Genomic DNA, 23132 nt, shown 5'->3' with positions numbered 1-23132 from the left:
CCCTGGGGCCCCGGAGTCGTTCGTGGGACCCGCCGCTGCCTGTGTTTTTCGGGTGCTGAAAATGCGACCCGCCGTAATACCAGAGTGAGCCGAGCTGGTGTCAGGGGTGTCGGAGTCACTGGGTCCTTGGGCGACCTCGACTGCAGCCCTTGTGAAGTGACAAAATACTTCAGCTGTGGAGAAAGCCAGGGATGAATAAACAAGTCATAAATGGCGGGAGTCTTTTATTTTACCTCAGCCTTCAGCATTGGCTCTTGATCAACTCATGGTTCCCAAGATAGCTTTGTTAACAGTGGAGGGAATGAAACAAGACCTGAGATAGTTCCCACCCCCCTCGTAAGTGAACGGCTGTTTAAGGAAATCGGTGTAATTGTTTTGTAGTTATTGGGGCATACGCATCAACTATTGTAACTAAAAGTAAGATGCTGTAACAAACAGGAGTCGGGGCTAGATTATTTCAAAGAAGATCTATCAATCAAAGATCAAATCCAAAGATCACACTAGGGTTAGATTAGAAAGTAGGATTTAAAGGGCGCAGTAAAAAAGCGGGATGACCCAGCATATGAAAGGGATATAGGATGTAGATGAACCTGACGAGACAAGTCACAAGTGTCCTACATCAGGGAAGTGACCCAAAATCCAGGACAGCAATTACAGCTGACCTTCTGTAGCTGATTAGCCGCTTTGCCTCTTGAGAGACTAGAGAGAGAAAAAAACAAGTAAAATCCTCTCTTACCTGTTTGATCAAAACCAGGAAAGTGGCCTCATTCATAATGATTAACTCAGAATTAATTTTACCTGTTCCTTCTTCCTTCCCCAAAGAAGGCTTATGTAGCCTTCTACAGACTCTAAGTAATACTTGCTCTTTAAATAAGAGATTTTCCTAAGTTTAGCTTGCATAATCACTCAGTTTCAATTCCAGAAGCCTTCATAATGGTTATTCTTGCCTGTCTTTTCTTTACTTCCAGGTTTTTACATGACTCTTCTAAAGCATTTGCTAACTCCCTGTGGAAACCATCGTCTTGCTAATTAAAATCCAGAAAGAAACTTCATAGTTTAGTGTTGTACAGTGGCAGGTCATGTTGATGCCTTTCTAAGTGCATTTCTTTCATCAATTTCATTTTAACAGAACGTTTCTGATATCTTGGTAGATGAAGCCAGTGCTCATCTATAATCAGCAGTTAGAAGTGGTGAAAACCCTGGACAAAGCTGCTATTGCTCTGCCAAAGAAAGCAAAACTAAGGTAGGAATTTGCTCCTGGCACTGTGATCTAGCATATATTACTGCAACAGCAAGAGTGTAACACGAAAAAGCAAAGTATTTTTACAGTGATTTACTCACTGGCAGAGAGGTGGCAAATCTGGAAGATGCTGCAGTACAAATCTGAGCTGGGAAGCACTGTGTAAGGCTGTACAATTTATAAGTTGTACTGAAGTCCAATCTGGAAATGAAATTGGAGTTTTCAGTATTTTAAGTTTCACCTTACTCAGTTTCATTTCCTTTGCCCTAAGAAACTAAAAAAACCAAACTTTTTTCTTCCTAATTCATTATTACTGAGTTACTAATCACCTTAGTTAAAATTTACTCAAACTAATGGATTGCACTAAGCTGTATAGACTATTAAAGCTCTACCTAAAGCTTTAAGTGGTGCATTCCTTTATGCAAGGACGCATTTTTTCCTTCAGGACCTAACCTATAAAAACTGTGTTAGTCTGACAAGGAACTCCAATACCAAATACCTATCAGCCGCCTTTTATAGGGAAATATATACCTCTATTTTAAATTTAAATATAGACCAAATTTAAATCTAAAGTAACAGAAAAACACTAATTTTGTAGATTGTATTAAAAACTCAGAGCTTTATCATTTGCTTGCTGTACTACAGGAGTAAATAGGTCTTGCTTGTCTTAGAAATGAGCAGTTTGCTTACTAATACTGCTGCACGAAAATTGACAAGGCAAAGTGAAGTTCAAGTAATACAGTAATTCACATTGCATTCCAAGTATTATTTTCAAATACAGAGTTACCAGTGATCCTTCCGTTTCATTGACCATTTCTACTCCTCATTGTTACTGACCGCTAGCTCAAAGCAAGCACAAAAGCTGTTCTGAAGTTTGTGATAGAAGGTGAAGTCTCCTTGCATGTGCTAACACATTAATCTCATCCTGAGAATACTTTTACAGCCGAGGTTCTGCAAGCCTTGAGCATGGGAAGTTCTTCAGCATCAGTCCCAGAGGTTGCAGCTCATTTGACAGCTCCCATCGTATCATCACTGCTGTAGAAGGTGAGAAAGGTCTAGTTTCCTACCTGGGCTTTAGTCATGCATTAGGTAGCACGGTATGAATTGTTTTGGTGGATGACTCAAGGTTAAGACTGAGATGTGGACTCATGAGGCTCGGGCTGGATGGGGAAGGCAGAACAGATTATCTGCCTGGACTCTGAAATTTTCAGCTTTGCTGTTTTACGTTGTGTGGTATTCTCTAAGTAGCTCTGGAGCTAGATTAACATGGAACAAGTTCCCTGAGACTTGCACAGCTGTGTTTGCAAGCTGAGCTGTTGAAGTGTGCTTGCATGTGTAAGAGACTTTACTTGCTGACTCTGTTAACTTGAAGGGAAGTGTCTGCTTGAGGAGGTTACTATCATGCTACGGAAACCTCACTCTTGCTAATCAAAATCCTGGAAGAAACTTCATTGTTTAGTGTAGTGTTGTCTGTGGTATCTGTGATTCCGAGTGCATTTATTTCATAAAAATTAACACAGCGTTTCTGATAATGTGACTATATGGGATTAATGGTGACCTGTAATGAGCAGTTAGTGGTAATAAGTCTGGAAAGTGCTGCCAAGAAAAGGGAAACTAAGGCATGAATTGCTTCTGGCACTATGATCTAGGGTTATACTGCAGCAGCAAGAGCTTAAAAAAGCAAAGCGATGTCTAGAGCTATGTACCCAAAGGCAGGCAGGAATGTCATACCATACTTCATAGATTGTATACTGCTGTATAAAACAGCTGTTGGTAAGGCTGTGTTAATGAAAACTGTTTAAAAGACTCAAAATCTGCACATCAGCTGTGTGTATTGTATATCATGTTGTCTCCAAACTTAACAAAGATTTTAAAGACTTCATGAACAAGCTTACTAGCGACATGCTCCACTTGTTTTGCCTTCTAATAGAACCTGATCTGCCACATTCATTTAAAACTGGAAAATTAGGAAAGAATTACTAGTTGGAGTATTCTAGGTTACGGCTATCATAATTTCATGATGACATGAAAATTTCTGTATTTGTAAATTGCAGTTTCTAATCATCATATTTAAGAAGCTTTGGACTATGACCTGTGTATAACCAATGCAGTAGCGTCTGTTTGAATTTGCACACACAACACTCCCCCCCCTCAAACTGCTGAAAAGTTAACTGTTCTGCTGATTGCAAAGGGATGTTAATTCCTAGCCCAATTACACCACACTATCTGCATCACTTCACGTGGGGTGCCGCACAAAAAGATGCCGCAGTTAGTGTCAGGGTCTCTTGTAGCTTCCAATTTGCTTTCCTTGATGATGGCAGGAGATCGGCTGCCTACTAGGCAGTGCTGGCCCTGCCTCCTTGGAAGAGAAGGATCTAGCGCCACAACCACCACCAAAGGGTAAAAGTTACCAGGAAGCTCTTCTCGCATTGCAAATGTGAAAGCATCTAGACATAGTACGCTTGTTATTTGCTTGTAATTTTCAAGACAAAGCATTGGCCCATAGTACCATTCATAAAATGGTGCTTGAGTCCTGCAGACTTAAGTAGCTGTGGCAGGACTTTGAGAGCTTTCAGAAGAAACGTATTTATCAAGTCAGCTTGCGAATTTGTCTTTCCACTTTTTAAGAGCATGTCCTTTTCACAACCTGTATTTCCCTTCCAATCTATTTTAATTCCTCAGGAGGATACTCCCTACCTTTCATAGGGGGCGAACAGCTGAAAATTCCTTTTCTCTCAATATGAGTATGTATATATCCGAAATGTTTAAATGTCATAAAACAAAGGAGAGTTTCAACCTTCAAATATTAAAACTCATCATTGTGAAATTACTTCAGTTTTAAGTAATTAAAAAAACCCCAAACGATGAGGGCTAGCCATAAGGGATTAATGATCCATGATCATTAGCATGAGCAGAAGTGGAAATTGTGAAATGTATATGAATCAGTGATTTATGTTTGACTACCTTCTCTATGGCTGGACCTAAATTATCTATTAGAGTATGCTGCTGATCCATTTCAGAGCCTGCAGAAGTGGTTTCTTTGCATGGAAACGAAAATGTGAGAATTGGAAGAAAAAAATGGGTGTAATTTCTATATACTTGACTCTACATAGCACTGAGGCTTGCAGCTGAAAAAGGCAACTGGAATGTGCTCCCAGGTCCAATAGTACGGATCCAGCATTATGTCTTCAGTGTGCAAGAACATTATATTAGTATTATAATATGAAATGCATAGATACAAATGAAAACCAAAAAGTAAAACTTTTACAAAATATTATTCTGAATCATTGTATATACATTATACACATTATACATGGATTTTGTATGTCACGTCTCCAAGTTTAGACACAACAGTTCCAGCAACGTCTTTCTGTGTTATTCTTGTGTTTTCAATTGTGAGTCGTTCTTGCATCTGTATTATATTATTATTCTGGATTAAAGAAGAAATTAGGTACGGGATCTTGTTTAACAAAACTATACTAAATACAGTGCCTGTCCAATTTAGATTTTTCCAAAAGGCTGGGGCAGAGAGGGATTATTTAGAAATTTACCAGACCAAGACTGAAGATTTGCCAAGTAAAATAGCTGTATAACAAAGGCTAGAGTGTATGATGAGAATACTCTTCAGATTTATAATAGTTACATGATGTGCTTACGGTTTCTTTTAAAGGAGAAACAATTATACAAATCAAACAATTGGTTCTTTTTAGTCCCATGGTGCTTGTATTGCAAATAAGGAAGGGTGCTGGAAGTTTAACTTTTTTTTTTAAACAAGAATTCCTTTTCAAAATGAAGGTTATACAACTTGTATAATTTTGAAAAATAGAGGTGAAGAGTTAGAGTTGAAGACAGTTTGGTCCCTGAGTAAATATCTGGAAAACAACTAAAGTCTATACAATTGTTCCAAAGGCCACCTTTCCTCATCACTATCAACAGACACATTAATTTTTTGAGTTGTAGGCACAAGCCACCACAAGTAAAGCATAATCCTTAAATTGGCTCATCATCATTCCAGTTCAGGCCAGGGCTTTAATTAAAGGGCTCCTCCTGTTATACACCATTGAAATGAATGTAAACCTTTCTTTTGGTTATGGACCTGCTTATGCTCTATGTCTTGTACATGAAAAAGTTTTCAATGGGTGTAGAAACCCTGTAACAAAGATAGATTATCATGATACATAATCCTTTCATAACAAAGTGGGACATTTAGTTGGTCTGTTGTTTGCAAGAAGTGGCTGACTCCCCGTTTCCTTGAGTTTCTGTCCACTTTGAAGTGTCAGTAATGCTGGAGCAGAGAGGTGATGAGCAGCTCCTTTCAGCTGATGAAAGTTGTTAATATAGCTGGCAATCAGTAGAGTGATCTCAAGAATCTATAACAGGAACATACAAAACTCTTTGAAACATACAGTGATGTGTTTTGACTGCTGAAAAAATAGCTAACTTTTTAGCAAGTGACAATCATCATCAACTGGAAAAGTACTTGTACTTTATCAAACAAATTAATGATGGGGAGAGAGGAGATGCCTAATAGAGCTTTTTTCTATTGCTCCTTGCCAATAATGTAATGTTATTCTCATCAGTATGCTGGATACTTTGTCTTCCACGGTCTTCAACGATTCAAACAGAAGCTAGGTTTCACTTTGAGAGAGATTTTGAAGTCCGAAAGATGACGCTCTTAGAAAAAACTTTCATGATGTGTTCCCTCAATTTTGCTAGAAAATATCTAGTGCTCAAAAAACTAAAGACGCAGGGTAGGTAAAAGGAATAAAGACTTCTGGGAGTTTTTTACCATATTTTCTCTTTGCAATCCACACAACCTTGCCTATAAGGGCACAATCTGAGGGAAACTTGAACAGATGTATTTTACTATGCTTATTTGTATGAAGAGTTGCGTTTTGACCCAAATTTATATGTGGAATTTTGTGTTCTGACTAACAGCAAAAGACTTAGAAATCTTTGCTTTTTAAAAAAATATAGTCAATCTTACCAGTGAAGGAGAGAATCTAGATTTGAAAAGCATGAACAGTTTGTTTACCAAAGGTAAAAATATCCTAGGATTTTGAAGAAGTGACTGATCTTTCAGGTCTTGTGTTCTACAATTCCACTGTAGAACACAAATGTACCTTCTTAAAAACGATCTCTGGTGCTCATCAAGCAAACAGACTAGTTTTTAGGTACTGCATATACTTCCTGTCCTTAATAGCCTTCTTGTCCTTCTAGGAAAAATTTGGAATGTTATAGACAGGAACATGAAAAGAAAAGGAACACATCACTATTGTCACTGTTAGCTCTTACATTACTAATTGTTTCGCTCTCTAAAATCATCTGGCAAAAGTCAATAATCCGAGAATACTAGGAATAAAGAAGGTATTTCATTTTTCACATCTGTTAAGGATTACCCACTAGAAAAAGTAGAAAAGTAGCAGATGGTGGGAAACTATTTCAGGTAATATACCAACCTTTGGTTTTGTCATGGCAAAAAGGTGTTTTTCAGTTGATTTGTCCTTTGTCTGAGCATTGTTAACAACCAGCATAAAATCATCTTGATAGCCTCCGAAAGTCATCAGACTCTTGTATGTATATGTAACTGTTAATCGCTTAAAAAAGAAAACAAAAAAAAACCAAAATGCAAAGCTGTAAGCGGGACAATGCAGGAAAAGCAGATTATGAGAAATACTTCTTTTAAAAATATAATTACATGTGTATTTTTCAAAATGTTGTTGTTAGCCTCTTACGAATCTCAAAATTAATTGTAGATTTTGGGATAGCTTCATTCAGACCTTCACTATGAGGAATTTCCATTGCAGATGGTAACTCTTCTAAGTTTGACCTCTGATTCTATTCCAAATTAATTAGATCAAAGATATTATAAGCAGGTTTCAACTCAAGTGTGTGATTCAATTTACACAAGTCTTGACGGACTTTGAGAGAAGTTAATCGTAGGAATTCCATTTGAAATTGAAGCAGTGTCTAAATAAATTAAATGGCAGTGTATGAAACATCTAAAGGAATTTAACTCCAGGACTTTTTTTTGTGCAGTGATGTAGTTTACATACACACAAATGAAATCAAATTCTGTTCTCTTTTCTTCCTATCTCTGATGAAACATAAATGCTCTTCAAGGCTCCTCTGCTTCCAGGTCTCGGCTCTTACTGTTCAAGGTTGCTGACCATACTAGTGACCTCTGAGCCTATGATTAGCATTTAATTTATCTTTATGACTCATATTAATGTGCTGCAGAGGTCCACATTTAAAAATTATTGGGAGATAATATCTATACAATAACTGACAACATCCTTCAGTTACTAAACCTCTTTTTGCCCTTACTTTGAAATAACATTTTCTCTAACTAACCCTTGCAACATCATTTCTGATACCCTTGATCCTTCCTACAGAAAATCAGGATATTCCCTGGAAACTGAGCATTTCTTGAATGGCAAGTAAGGCCTGCCGACATTGTAAACTGGCAGTGCTCTGCAGAAATGCCATAGCTAGCTCTATGAGTAGATAGTGTTTACAGAGCTTTCTGCAGTCTGATGCAAGCTCATTTTGCTTGTTCTCTGAAGAGCTGCTGTTTGCTCTCCTCATGTTCTTTGTTTTATTATTTCTTCAACTGCACAGAAACGTAATGAAAAGACCCATATCAGTACAATTATAAAGTTGAGATTTTAATTTTCTGATATTCAGTATTAGCACTTGCTAATAGCACCATGCCATTCTGTTTCTTTGCAGGATATAAATTAAAGCAGGGATCTTCTCAGGCACTGCTTTTTTACATTGATTACCATGAGTCGTTTTCTGTGAAAACTTTTATTGCAAATCAAAGAAAAATCAGAGCCTAAAATGACATAATTAAATAACACTGGGTTATATTACCTACTATTAAACAAAAATAATACAATGAAAATAACAATCTTTTAAAGTAACTGCTCTTTGCGGAGTGTATGTATTATGAATAATAATGGAAAATGAAGTCTCCAGGAAAAGAAAATTAATGTTATTGTAAGAACTGTAACTATGGATCTCCTGACATCTGAATGATTAAAACATTAACATTTCATTAAAAGATATAAAAACTGTATCTGATAAACAAAAATAAATTCTGTACAAAGAATTCATTACTTATTTCTATTATTAGTGCTGCTATAATGATGATAACATTAAAGCATTTTGAAAGGAATGAATTTTTGCTTTAAGAGAAAGACTAGATAACTTAGTGTGGAAGGCTAATGCCATCTTTTATGTAGTATGGTGGTGAATCTCTCCATATACTCAGTATTAAAATCTACTTTGACCAAAATTCAAAAAGAAATTTCACTTACCATAGAGCTGTAATCTAGGATGCTTATGCCATCTTCATGTACAGCAAACCATATGAAGGACTTCTCAACTGAGGATGTTGCTAGAGGCTACAAAGAGAAATGTTCTTTAATTATTACTTCAAAATGAGGCAATATGTAAATAATTATTAACTCTCAGCTATTATAGAGCTCTCTCCAGCCACAGATTTTACTGAGGTTTACACTGGGAGGGAACTGATGTAAAGGAATTGAAGTAGCTGCCCAAAGCCTTGTAGGCAGCCAGTGGCAGAACTATGAACTCAACCTAATACTCTTGAAGCCTCCCCCGGTGCTTAGTCCAATGAAATGTATAGTCTCATTAATAAAATAAAATAAAGTCAGGTGTTTTAAAGTTTGTTCACTAGCACATATGTCTACATGTGCAAAGAACAAGGTGCTGATAAGCAATTATATATAGGTGTATATATACACACATATGTATATATACACACACATATGTGTGTGTGTGTGTATATATATACCGGGATTACCTAATAAAACATAAGGGGTGAGGTGACAGTTCTGTTTAACATAGCTGTTAGTTGAATCAAGAGAATTAAGATACTAGTGGTTTAAGAGAAATTGAGAGAGGCCAGCACAAAAGGGAGTGCCCTAAATACCCTTAACAAAATTTAGTGTTTTGGCAAGGTTCAGCTTCCATAGCCAGTTAATGATGCCTTTTCAATATTCTACTAGTTATCAGGTAAAAAAAGTCTGAAACAAAAAGGCTATCTCAAATTAAGATACAAGAAAATGAAAAGATACCACCTAGATTAATAAAGTAATGCAAGCAATAAGTGTATTGGAAAGTTACCATTATGGTATACTTAGTACTATGGCTATCACATTTCACCACTATATGGCTTAAAAAACTTAGTAATTTGACAAGAGATTCAATCAGCACATGTATAACCCACTCATTTTCAACAAAAAGGTATTACTATTTGCAAATTATATTTTAAAAAACCCACCACTCAAACTCAGTAAAGTTTCTTACTTTTGCTGCAAACAATTTAGCACCAAAGAAAGACCATTTTCTGGCTACAGTGAGATAAATGCGCACACAGTCTGCAGCACTGTGCCCCCGGAGAGCCATCCATCTTGTAGACAATCGCTGACAAAGCTGTCTGTTGAAATGAAATACGTAATTTAGTTATTGAAAGGAATTTAAATGCTTACCCATAGAGAGTTTAACAAGCAAAAAAATTTCCATTTGTTAAAATGATAATTTAAATTAATACAACTATAACTTATACAGTATTAAATAAATCCAAAATGTCATTTAATATTTTTATGCACATGAAAATTACGAAGTATCTTCTGATGTCTGCAACATTATGATTAAATATTGATGTAGCAGTTGCAGCATAAAGGGAAAAAGTCTAGTACAGCTTTTAATGTGTCTCTACAGATGATCAATCTACGTTTATCAATACTCAACAGCTATGCCAGTTGTCATTCCAAAAATCCATCCAGCTTAGCACATATCTTTAGCTGTGGCTAGTAGTAGATGTGGAAGACACAGCTTAAGACTACTCTTTTTTAGTGTATCTGGGCGCTGCTACCAAAAAGGGTGCTTCCGATGCATGATACGTTCACACTGGCTCTTTTCTTCTGTGGCCCCATGATGAGTTGGTTCAATAAAATGATCCTATGGAAAACGAATCCTCCAAAAAAAAAAACCCCAAATCCCAGAATACCTTTCTAGCACATTGACTTGCAGGAATGACTCACCTGGCAGCCACAAGATTATTAGATGCAGCCCAAGAAAAGGGAGGGGGAATGTGTAGTAAAGGGAGATCTTTCACTTGCAGCTTACTCTTACTGAAGTTTATGAAGTCAAACTGCACCCTTAGCAAAAGAATACAAGAAACAGGGCAGGCATAGAGTGATTCCCTGCCACAGACTTCCAGCTCTGGCAATTGGTAGTTTAGGGACCACTTGAACAGTTCAACAGGTGTTTGACTTAATCCTCCATGAGTTAGTCTAATCTAGGATCTCTTATACTTTGTTCTTTGAAATTAATTGCATAACTTTCTATTTGTTGTGCGTATACTTTTGAGTGTCCCTATTGTCTTCTGATAATAATGTTGCCTTGTGCATATGATAATAGCTTTGAACTTTCTCAGCCCTGTAGTGAAGAATGAGGAAAACATTTCTGTGATGATTATTGGACTTCAAAATTGCTATATCATTGACTTTGGATAATTTATTACACTGTTCTGCTCTTCTTTATGTTAATAGGTGTTGATTGAAATGACTTGCAGATTGTTCATTTTAAATTAAGTGATACGTTACTAGCAAGTCCACTAAGTTAATGTATTGCCAATTTGACTGGCTGCCAGAGATTGCACATTTGAATAGCAAACACTCAGATCAGATCCTTATGTCCTTTACTTTCAGTAGTTCTTTAGTCTGTGCACAGACTTAATTTAGATTTGCTGAATAAGAAAACTAAGAATTTCAAAATCGCTGGGTTTTGTAACACTGTGTAGTAACTCGTACAGCTTTTGCTGGAATGTGTGCTTAATGATGGTCCTCTGTTTAGATTAGAAATATACAGAGGGAATGGGTTCTTCAATTTAGCAAGAATATGAGTTTCAAACACAGGTTTAGGCAAATATGGCATAACAGTAAGTTGTACCTAATGACAATTTAAAACCTCCTCATTTCACTCCTAGATTTTTAGAGAATATGAATCGCAAAATACATCTCACCTCAATTGTTCCTCTGAACAACCATGCCTGTATCTCTTAGGGTAGAATCTCTCCAAAACTTGTTTTAATGTTTGATTGGACTTGGACTGGGAAGTGACTTGCCCTGCTGGAGTTGAGAAAGGCCGTTCAAAATCTCCAATCTCTACCTAACGGAAAGACCACGAAGAACATCTTTTGTTACTCCAGAGTAATTTTCTAGCTGGGTATTATAAGCTATCTTTTCCTCTGTCTTACCAAGTATAAAATGAGAAACAGTTTGTCAATTAATGTATATTTTTCATTGATATAAAAGACATGCAAGTAATTTTATTTTTCTTATTTTATATTTACCATGGAAAAAAGATAAATATCAAGTATAAATTGTACAAATATAAAACTTACTAGTTCTGCTCTGAGATTGCTCTATCTCCAGCTGACACAAACCGGTTTAGATTTATTGAGTAACACCATCAAATAACTTTCTCAATAACCTTCCCTTGAGCCTTTAATTTCTTAAAAATAAAACAGATCTTATCAAGACCATGTCTAGTAAAGGAGTCTTAGGCTCTCATTAAACAGCTGTTACTTTGGTGTATTAACTTGCAGAAATCACGTAAGGAATAGTGAATGAAGAAATGGTACATGATTACATGATATTTAATTGAAGAGGGCCTGACTGTGCAGGAGGTAAAGCACATTTTATCCGTACTGGTGCCAACAGCAGCATATGCTGTAAAGCATTTCCACTGACGTACAGAGTTAGCCTTACACAAAGATTCCAGACCTGTCTTTTTCCTGCACTATCACGTGTAAAAGGTGGAGGCCACTTGACTGTCAAGCAATCCTGGACCAGTTTCTTTATTCAAGGTTTTCATCTGTAAAACTGCTGTGCAAGTCATTAATGCACAAGGATTACCTGAGCTAAAAGAGCTGTCAATTCCATCGCTAGTTCTTTGTTTACAGGGAAGAGTCCATTGACTATCTGATCATTTGTCTGATATACTAGCAGCAGCTTCTCTCTGTCTGTCTCCCCATGGACTTGAACCGAAAAGTAAAGCCTAGAGAAAAGACAGAAAGTTATTAAATAAGGAAGATAGGGGAATGCATTAGCCCCGAGGATTAGCAGTATCTGCTCTGAATGTGACATGTTTACGTCAGCGTCAAACCACATTAGCAGAGCAACACTTGTACTTGAACCAGTGAGCAAATATTTAACTTCAGTCTTCTGAGTTCAGTGTTGCTTTTTTTTTTTTTGGCAGCCCTGCTCACCTCTTAAGAACTAGAAAAAATAAACTATAGGGTTTTTTTTTAAATTCTCCAGTTACACCTATTTACTATTTTTGTTGCAAGCTTTGAGTCAGCCAATATTTTTCAGATGAAGAAACTCTGCATAAATTAAAAACAAATCTTGGGGCAAGGCAGAGATGTTATACTTGCTATACAAACCTATTTTTGTAAGTCAGGCGGACAGTCCTTGTGCCTTCGCATTTCCCAGGGTGTTGTTCTTTGGAAGCTTGCTCCCATTTTGAAATAATGTCACAGATCTAGAAGGAAAGCAATACAAAACTGACTTTGCCATGTATTCCTCATACCTTTGAATGGAAATTGTCTGCTTATTTTAATATCTTTTACCTATTATGTATCAGAAACATACATAGCTTGAACTTTTAAACTTACTGAAAGATAACTTGCATTTCTTAGTTGGAGCATTTAATAATTAACATTTTTGTTGTTTGTTTATCCTGCAACACACATACTCTACCTTTGGAAACAAGGCATAACATGCTTATATGGAAAGGCCAGGTACTTGTTTTAGCAGCAGCCAATGAATGTGTAATTATACAGAGTAAGTTGTTATATAATTACTCAAATGCCTTTGATCTCTGCCTTCTCTTTCTGCTGCATGCTGGAGATTTTCAGGTCCTTTCTAGTAACTGCTGTAAAGTTTGTAAGAAGTTTGTTATAAAGTGCAGCAAGAGTGGTTCACAACAAGTGGTGTAGGTGGGCAGATGGGGAGGAGGTGGAACGGAGGTCCTGGGAGCCCTGCTGGGCTTCATGTCATCATTCCTTCATAGAAGAGCCTTCCTGGAAGCAGTAATGTGACCAGCTTCTGAAGTTGCATTTACCAAGAAAATAAGTACATTTTTTATACATTTTGCTTTCCATATGGTTATTATTCTAGTAGGAGAAGAGAGCTGATCATGATGACCCTGCTTTTTCTTTGTCACTATGGCCTGGTTGTACCGCACCTTGTAACTCGAAGCGCAGCTGTGAACATTGGCTGAAGGGTGCAAAAGAACCACTTGATAGAAGCACAAAAAATTCATTAATCATTAGTTGCTAAAAAGCTTGAAAAATATCTAATATTTTATTTAAGTATAGATTATATTGCATTTTGCCAATCTTTACTGCAAAGAATTTAACTTTAGCAATAGAGGGAACTAAAATTCAGGATTCAGAACAATGATAAGTCAAACATTGGAAATTTCCTGAACTGAACCCTAATTATTCTATATTTAGATAAAGAACCTTTTCATTTTTTCCTTCCCCAGGATCTCCACCGCAGTATGAATGGCTTTTTGGACCTCAAATGGTCATCTTTAGGAGCTATTCAAGCAATGTTAACTGAAATCTCTAAATGCATTTTGGACTGCAGTTGCTTTTTAGTTTTGAAGGACTGTGATTAGTAACAGCTTACTTTTTCTTTTTTAACCCAGCTGCTACTTCTATGAATAATATCAGTTGCCTAGACAAAGCTTTTAAATATAGTTCACTGAATGAATTTCAGCAATCGAAAAAGCAATGTTTTTTTTTTAATCTTTCCTTTTATGTTATGAGGAAAAAAACTTTTTTTTCAGTTTTCAGTCTGAAAAATGTTTTCCTTTACATTGTCTGAAGAGAGCTCTGTAAAACGAAGATGTTTTGTTGTTTTACATGCAGAGCTCATTAAAGCTTTTTGTCTACCTTGATGTTTCCTTGAAGACAGTGCTCTATGTCCTTGCCAGAGGGATCATCAGAAAACAGTGCAAATCCTGACTGAGCTGGTTTCCTCATTCCTGTATCCTGGTTCAGGGTGTTCAGAAATTCCTCCACTGTGGTAGAGGCATCAAACCCAACAACCTAAAAAAGCAGCCAAAATGTATTTTGCTATCAAACTTATTAAAAAACCCCAGCCCCTTGCCCCCCGCCCCAAAAAATCTAAGCCATTGAAGGATAATACCTCTAGAATAACAGTGGCAATGTAAGACCCATGCTATCCCCCTGTGAATAACTTATTGTCATTGGAAATAAAAAAAATCCATAAAGGGCTTGGAAAAGATTAAAGATCTCCACATGGGAAGTCAATTTCATGGAGTTTTTCTCCATCCAAAAATTGACAAACTTCGCAGCAGATTATACCTTACTGCATTTTGTTTATGAAACCAAAGTCACTATCAAAAAGCTTCCAAATGTAGTATTTTTGGTTTTCTTCTTTGTTTATACTAGTTTCTTTGCACTTGCTACACTTGAATTTCTGTTACAGAATTTATATAACAGAAAGCAGTCTAGTAGCTGAGCTTTTTGTGACAATGCCACTTGAAAGAAAGTGAAGAAAACTATAATTTCCTACACTTTTCAATATGGTGGTGAAACAAATGAGATCAATTAATCATTTTTCATCATGTGCAACTTCAGAGGGATATTTACTGGCATATCTACACCGGCAGATCCAAAATATTTTACAAATGTTGCTCTGTCAGTACTACATAGGCCAGTAATATAGAGAGCCTTCGAAGTTTTATTTTCCAAAATCTGAATTTTTGTCTGTTGTTACTAGTATTAAAGCATTTTAGCAAGAGATGGCAAATGGCTTTTATACAGATACTAGTTGTTGATATTCACTTGTATCTACTTTGAGGGTGTTTTCCTGTACTTGATATGTTGAAGAAGGCCCCTTACACCTCTTTTTTGTAAAGAAATACTTTGAAAAAGGATCTTGGACTTCTATTTTGGGCTTCTCAGGGGTTGGAATTAAAAAAAAAAATCTGTTGAATCTAGCTTTAGAGATGAATACAAGAGTTTTCAATACTACTATAATTGGTTATTTTCTGATCCCACTGAAGTAATTTCTTTAACTACGATTTTCATAACCCTTAAGTATACATTTTTGAGTAATAAATAACTAATGAGCAGTTTACTCCTTTTCTTCTTCAAACTTCAATTTTGAAACCTTTTAGGATAATTTAAATATATGTTTTTTTTCTGTTTTACTGGGCAAGCAGTAAGCAATTAAGAAACGGGGAAAAAGCAGAGTTCTGTGATCTGAAATGAAAAGTTTATTCGATAGAGTTTTGATTTCATATAAAAACTTGCTTTCTGTCTAGGAATACTGTGTATTGTTAAAAAACTCTTTTCAGCCAGCTCTCACGGTTAGAAACACAAGTCAGGATGTGGAGCAGTATGCATGGAAGCCCATGGAAAGTTTCCTATAGGCTTTGACTGATGAAGTCCCAAAAGAGTTAAGAATGAAGCTGTGTTTGTTCTGTAACAAGTATGGTTATCCTTCATGACTGATAACGGGAGTTACAACTGTGCTTCCAGGCCTTCAGTGACATATATTTAACTTTCAAGATGTCTGATGAAAGCAAGTGGAATTTAATGCCCTTCCTTGTTCTTCAGTCTAATTCATTCATCTGGTGGTCATGTTAAGTAAGAAACAGAACTGTAATATTTCTCACTCTTAAGAGGTTTTACTTTTTTTTGCCTTCTTTTAAAGATTTCTCCCCCAACCTTTACTCTTCGTTGATCAAACCTGATTCAATTATCTTGTGCCTGCCATTGCTAGCACTGGCACAGGATGAAACTTGAACTATGTTTACCTTAACAACGACAATTCTGTTTCTGATATACTACTTCATGCATATGCTAATAGCAAGGGGTTGGGAGGTTAGATGTCGTGGTCTACCTGACGTTACCTGATATATGCCATTCATGAAGTGAACTGGAATACTGAAGGGCAGTGAATGGTGGTAGGGGTTTCTTAGAAGAGTGGAAAGGATTTCCATTCTGGAAGGTCTGGCTTCTCGGTCTCCATTCTGTTGGGTACGCTCTACACATCGCTGACAATATATTGCATATTTCCCAAACTCAGTCCTGTGACAAAAAAAGAAATAAGGCAATTCTTGGGGACTGGCTGAAAGGATAGTAAACTGTGAGTGAATCTCTGGGGGTGCCAAATGCGAGGAGCACTCAGATTTCTTTCTGCGAGATTTCCAATGCATTTTTCCATGTGGAATTATAAAGAGAATTAGTCCACCGAGACCAACAGAATTGTGCCCAATATGAACATGGCTCAGACTGTTTGGTGTAACTGCCATATTTTGGTTTTTGTGGTTTTGCAACACACAGTCAAGAGTTCCACTGCAGAGTATTTTTCAAAAGAAAGGATAACTTTCCCAAGTGATGCATGGAAGTAACATGTACTACATTTTAGTAGTACTGGAGCACAATTCTACTCAAATTTATTTTAAAATATATGTCAAAAGATCTGAAATATTAAATGGAAGATTGAAAATAAGGTACTTCAGAAAGACTAGTCGACTAGCTCGGTAATAATATTCAGGCACACCTGGAATCTGCATTCTTCTTTAAATGAAGTTTAAGAAGCCAAAGGAATGGGTGCTGGGGCAGAAAGAGTCCAACGCAGAGAGCCAAGAGCTGCAAGCCCTGGACAAAAGGAAGACATTCACTGTTTTAAACATCTTACAAAGTAAAAACATCCTGCTGTGGCTGCTGGCCAGCAGTGCAGCTTACTGTGCCAAGTCAAGTAACAGACAGCTGTAAATAGGAGTAAAAAAAACAAAACACAGAGAAGAAGCTGAGTAAATAAGCATGTCACCTCATTGGAAGGCCAAAATGCTCTCATTCTACTTGTGTACAGCAAGTTTATTTTGGGGCTGGAAATGGGAAAGCAGATCAGTTTGTATAAAAAGCAGTTAATACACAGGAAAAAATAGTAAGGCTGCAAGGCCAAGCACTAAGAAATGAGGAGAAGCCTGTGCAACTTCAGTTCACCTCTCCTGTTATATATATTATGAAGCAACACATAAGACATTTTCCTCCTACCAAGTAGATAGTAACTGTTGAAAAAACAATTATTCAATATTTTGGTATATTTTCATTGCTAAATATGTATCCATAGGCGTCACTTAGCCTCGTTGGCCTTCCCCCTCATCCTTACCCATAAATATATGGGTATATTTATGGGTATATCCATGTACTCTGGATATACACTTAATGTTGCAACTACTTTTCTCACGACTGTATCAATGCATCATACTGAAATTTAGAAAACGGGGTTTCTCTATCTTTATTTATCTGACTTGCTTGGTATTAAACAGAAATTTGACAGCACAGGCACAGATATTTCCTTTCATCAAATACCTGTACTTCGATGGAGGATAGCATCAACTGTGTTTCAGGAAGACACTGCAGTAGAAGCAAGTGTGGGAGACTTCAGCATAAACTTAGGACTTAAAAAAATTAGTGTGAGGCAACAAACATTTTACTGAACATGTTAACCCTTAAAAATCATGCCAGTGGATTATGATAGCAACAATTTATTTAGCTGTATCAGAGGGAAGGCCTTGCCAGAGATACGAAAGTACCGAAGAAGGATTATGGTTAGTTTAAATTCCATCAGCCATATGCAACTTCATTGTGTGCTAATTGACATGGATGTGCTATGTCTGTTATAAAAGCTTTGTGGATGTTTTAGTGATGCACACATACCAGCCGTATCCCAGGTACGGGCTGTTTCTAGATAATAGTTATGTCTGCTGGTCATGTTCTACTTTCTATGGCAAGAGAAAGACGTGTCTATTACAAAAGCCTTAATACGGTAATTTCCTTTCTCATTTTCTGATCCATCTCATAGTTCTGTAGGTATTCCTCCATCATATGCTCTATAGTTCCAGTTCTGTTAATTCTACATAAACTATAAGTATTAGCTTTCCTTTCAATTTCAGTTCATTTAATTGTTACATATTTGGATACCAGTGAATAGCTGGCAATGGACAAAGGTGAAGAATTTTAAGCATGTATCTATAATCTAGCATGCAGGGTGCAGGCAGAACAGCATGACATACAAGAGGTGACATCTATCCGAAACCCTGAGCGTATCTGAGATTCTACAACATGGCACTACAGCTTTTCTTCACACTCATGCTATAGAGACATCTGCCATGTGGTTTAGCCCACCAGGCTTCTTGATGCAGCACCTCTCTTAGGAAAGATGCAGTAGAAGAGAATTAGGTTCTATACATGATATCTTACTTAACACCTTACTTGAAGATAGCCCATTGTATGTCCAGCCTTTAAAAACAGCACAGGCACAGATACACCCTGTCATAGATATAAGTACTTTGATGGAGGATAGCACCAGCTCTGTTTCAGGAGGACACAGTAGTAGTAAGATGTTATTTAAGGTTTTTATCTGATTATAAGTAAGCAAATGCTACAGAAGTGTGGAGCCCCTTTACCACTCTAAACAGTCTGTGCTGTTGAAATAGATACCATTAAAATAAATACTGGGTTACCTGTATTGGTCCTGCATGGTTTTGTGGATGTCGACGTCTAGTCTGTTTAATAAGCTGACAACAGATCTCATTTTGAAGTTCAGGATGTGTGAGGCAGATCTGCAAAGCACTTTGGGCCAAAGATACATGGTAATCAATGGCAGGAGAGTCAACTGCAGCATTTATAAACAACTGGCAGGTCTAGATATAAAATAATAAACAAGTGAGTTTACATACAAAAAGCTCCAACAAATCTTTTAGACGTTCTGTATAACAAAAGCGTGCTATAATTGAGGTCACAATTAGTCAGTTTACCAGTAGACTAAGAAAACCCTGCTGGCCCTGCGAAAAGGGGTGAAAAGGGGAGAGCATGGATGAAAAGCTTATACAGAGAGACTTAAGATAAAAACACCTCTTAAAAAACACGATTTTCACTCCCTATCTAATGGAGTGAGCTCTAGCAGGAGTTGCAACAGTTGTGGTGGTAGGCAGGTTTAAGGACATGCTGAACATAGCTTGTCCCTCTACAGGACTTTAAAGTATGAGGTGTACAGCTCTCAACGGCAGCCAGCGTAAAATGCCTGTGCAAGTAGAGAGCACAACATGGCAGAATATACAAAAATAAGAAAACCGTAACTTAGAGCCATTTGTTTTACGTCTTGGCTTTCACTGGTATTTTTACTGTGGTTAAGTATAACCTTTCCTATCCCCAGTACTGTCTTAGGAAAGCCAGGTGTTAAGCATTTGTTGTGCTGTATTAGAAGAAAGCTTACGTATCACTCATTGCATTTACTCTATGTAATAGTGATGAATTTTCAAGGTATATCAGGAAAATACAAGAAATGGATGGAAGCCCAATCTATTTCTAGTCTATCTGAAAATATGTGGATGCGCAGGACTAATTTTTATCAGCAGTGGAATAACTGAAACATGACTTGATCAGTTTCTAAATCAATTCCCTACCTGACTTTTAAACCGATTTATACAAAGTTCCAATAAGGTCATACAAGTCATCTCCTATTTATTTATTTTAGGCAAGTGTCTGTGATTTGAATTAAGTCTGAAATATATTTCAGAAAGTGATTTCCAAATAGATATAAATTTATTTTTATCAGAGAAGTACATTTCCTTTTAAATTTGCACGCTGCAGGATTGCAGAAAATAAGATGGATGTACTTCTTTAAAGTGCTTCAAACATTTCAGAGAAACAAGCTGGAAAGTATGCCTACAAGTGGCTGTGACTGAACGTATGGTGCTTGTCTTGAATTCCTTTCTAGATCCGAAGCATTACATTAAAAATCTCCAGATAGTTGATGCTTCAGGGAATTTGGTCTTTAGACTTGTATAAGTTCTGTGGAGAAAGTTCATTTATGCAAGCTCCATGCCTTCCAACTTGTAATTTATTTCACAACATACAGAAAAAGGAACAGCAAGATTTAATTTTGTCTCTGTAGTAGACTTTGTAGCCTGGCTATTAGTTAACGTTCAGGAGTAGTTTTACCTGGGTGAGGGCAGGAGAGAGGAGGAAGAAGGTTAATGGCATTGCAGAATACACCCTCTCGTAGGTATCAACCACCTATCTGGCCTTTCACTGGGAAAGATACAAGGTCTTACTGGCATACAAAAATTCTCAGGAAACTAGCTGCAGCAGCAGTTATGAACCATTATGTGTCTCTTAATCATCAAGCCTTTTCCCTACTACTGGGAGATAGCCATACGTGTATTTTTAAAGGTGCATGAAAATCTTTAAAAGTGAATTAAAAAAAGTGTTGTGAAATACTTTCAATAATTTTACTCTGTAATATTTTCTGTATTTATATTACTAGAATACCTAATCAGTCTTTTAAGAATAGCTACTTTATATGAAGAAAAGATTTTATTAAAAAGAGCAGTAGAATCTCTGCCTTCTATCTCAATTTGAAATAATTCATGACTTGCTTAAACTTAAACTTCACTTTTTCTTCTGATTTTTAAAATGTCTTCTAACTGATTTAAATATATCTACAAGAAAACTTTCGCCTACTATTTGTTCTTCCTGAAATTGAATTAAAAAAATAGAATTTCAGATACAGTTCTCTGAATACAGAGATCCACCCATGCTGTTAGGTTCCCTGGGGCTTAGGAACTTCATGATTAAATTATTATCATCCATGATGGCCGTGGATTTTTCTACTAACTTGCACTTTATCGATAACCTCAGTAGAAAGGCCAAAAGTTGAAGCCTAAACTGCTCCCTCACAGCTAAAAGTGATCTCTTTACATTGGAAGTGATACTCTTTGGTGAGATAACATGGGACATTCTGCTACTGTCCATTAGTTACCTCCACTAAAGATAAGAGTAAACTTCTCTCTTCTTTTTCCTTATCTGTTGAACACCTCTAGTAAGCCAACCAATAGCCATTCTTTAGCTAAGAGTTAAAATAGTTTAAGTCAGTTAATAAAAAAGGCATCTGCTATGGTTTTACCTTAAATAATTTAATTGCTTCAGTTTGCAAGGCTTCTGATGGCAATGTTGTAAGAGGGGAAGCTATTCCTTCTTTGCTGTGGCAAAGGGTAGGATGTCTCCAAATCTGAGAAGCTAAACAGATAAAATATGTAGGTTTTGCAATTAATTCCGTTCATAAGTACATTCAGTAAATAAGTATTAGAAGACGAGTATGTTGAAACAAAACCAAACTTACTGGTATCGCCTTCCATATTTAATAATTTGCAAATAAGTTGTTCAAACTCAGATCCAACATTTACACTGGTACTTCCAGCTGCAACTGTCAGATGATAAAGCCACGTGTCCTACAGCAGAAAAACACACAGCAGCTCACTCATTCCGTGTTGGAAAGAGCTGCTCCATCAAGATTTTGCTCTCAACCTGAAACACTGCCATACGGTCCATATGTTGCCATATGCTGAAGCCCAAATGAGTTTGCCTTTGTTTGAATACACCTGTATTCATGGTCTCTATGTTACAAACATTAAGCAAGGAAGATTGGACAGAGCTCTCTTCAGAAGTCTTTTACCCTCAGAAATCATGGGTAATTATCAGGGCGTTCTTCCTTTCCTCTTCAGAAAGCTAACGTTAGTGTCTTTTCATCACTGCCAGATCCTGCTAACCTGGGGATAAGACCAGAAAGCAAAACGGAGTCTACAAGATTACTTTAGAACAATGAAGCAATAATAATAAAAATGGTTTTAACCATACCTCTCATTTCTCCTTCACTTCGGTAGGGCAGCCTTCCCTACTGTTAGTCTTTCAGTGAAAATGGGCAACAGTATCCCAGAACCTCTCAGGAAGGTCTGCTACAGGTCTGCTTACCAGCTAGTATAATGTGAGCAAAATTCTCCAATTACAGCATATTTGATATTCTGCACCATCTCCTTATGGAGGCAAGCCTGCATATTTTCATCTATTTTAAAAAGGATTACCTATGATAGCATTGGTTTGCAGACAAACTCTGATCGATGTTAATGAAGCAGGACTGTCTCCTTGCTTATTATATCGAACTACAAGCCAGATGACTCATAGGTCCCCCTCCTCCTCCTCTTTAAGAAATATTCATATCACAGCACCATACTCATAGATGTGTTACTGAAACTCAATAAAAAAGTCCTTTTGTTACCTTCTCATGTTTGGATCCTATAAGAAGATAAGTGGGTCCTTGATCTTTGGGGTGGATAACAACAGTGTAATGTGTTGATAATAAACTGCGACCGCTAGCCTCATAATCTTCATCGGAATCGCATGATCTATCAACTTCTTCAACCTTCGCCTCAAAAAGCTTGATTTGACCAAGAGGAAACTAAAAGTAAATATCAGAAGTGGTGAGAGAGCAAATACTTGCTTCAGTGCACCCTAATTTTATATTTCTTATTCTACAAATAGAAAGAAAAACATGAACCACCGTCAAATACCCATTTGTATTTATTCATTTTCAGTCCTGCCAAGGAATGTCAGATAAGCCAGCTGTCGCAGACGGCAGCAGGAGAATTGTATGTGCCAAAGTCTGAAAGTGAGATTTTTAAAAATTCTTTTCCAGGTCTGCTTCTGTACCTCGTTAATGCAATAAATGTCTGTTAGGGCGAGAGAAATAATTCTTCAGAGTCTCCACACCTGGTTCCATGTAAAACCTCCCTTGGTGAAGCCTAGAATAGTCTTGTCATTTCAAAGACAGCAGTGTAGTGTTGATTTATCTATTTTGTTCATACTATAAATTCACAAGGTAAATTTTTTGTGCGGTAGACCTTCTCAGTTGGTTTCATTCTTCAGTCTGATGGATCACAGTACTTGAGTCTTAAGTTTTATATG

General features: G+C 36.9%; 1 protein-coding gene across 1 annotated transcript in view; it reads right to left on the bottom strand.

Annotated features, from left to right (window-relative positions):
• Nucleotides 1-5427: 5427 nt before the first annotated feature.
• PLEKHH2 (pleckstrin homology domain containing, family H (with MyTH4 domain) member 2) overlaps nt 5428-23132 on the bottom strand; it is a 51804-nt gene continuing 34099 nt past the window's right edge. Inside the window, exons 16-29 of the mRNA XM_009325322.1 lie at nt 22447-22626; nt 21514-21622; nt 21298-21410; nt 18854-19033; nt 16885-16982; nt 16232-16409; nt 14241-14396; nt 12723-12820; nt 12193-12334; nt 11298-11443; nt 9578-9707; nt 8563-8649; nt 6700-6837; nt 5428-5610 (exon numbers count right to left, since the gene is read on the bottom strand). Of these exons, the coding sequence (XP_009323597.1) occupies nt 5428-5610; nt 6700-6837; nt 8563-8649; nt 9578-9707; nt 11298-11443; nt 12193-12334; nt 12723-12820; nt 14241-14396; nt 16232-16409; nt 16885-16982; nt 18854-19033; nt 21298-21410; nt 21514-21622; nt 22447-22626 (1938 nt within the window). The remainder of the gene's footprint in view (nt 5611-6699; nt 6838-8562; nt 8650-9577; nt 9708-11297; nt 11444-12192; nt 12335-12722; nt 12821-14240; nt 14397-16231; nt 16410-16884; nt 16983-18853; nt 19034-21297; nt 21411-21513; nt 21623-22446; nt 22627-23132) is intronic.

The sequence above is a fragment of the Pygoscelis adeliae genome, unplaced genomic scaffold (assembly GCF_000699105.1).
Source record: "Pygoscelis adeliae isolate BGI_AS28 unplaced genomic scaffold, ASM69910v1 Scaffold96, whole genome shotgun sequence".
Taxonomy (NCBI): domain Eukaryota; kingdom Metazoa; phylum Chordata; class Aves; order Sphenisciformes; family Spheniscidae; genus Pygoscelis; species Pygoscelis adeliae.
This window is presented reverse-complemented; position numbering and strand designations above follow the sequence as displayed.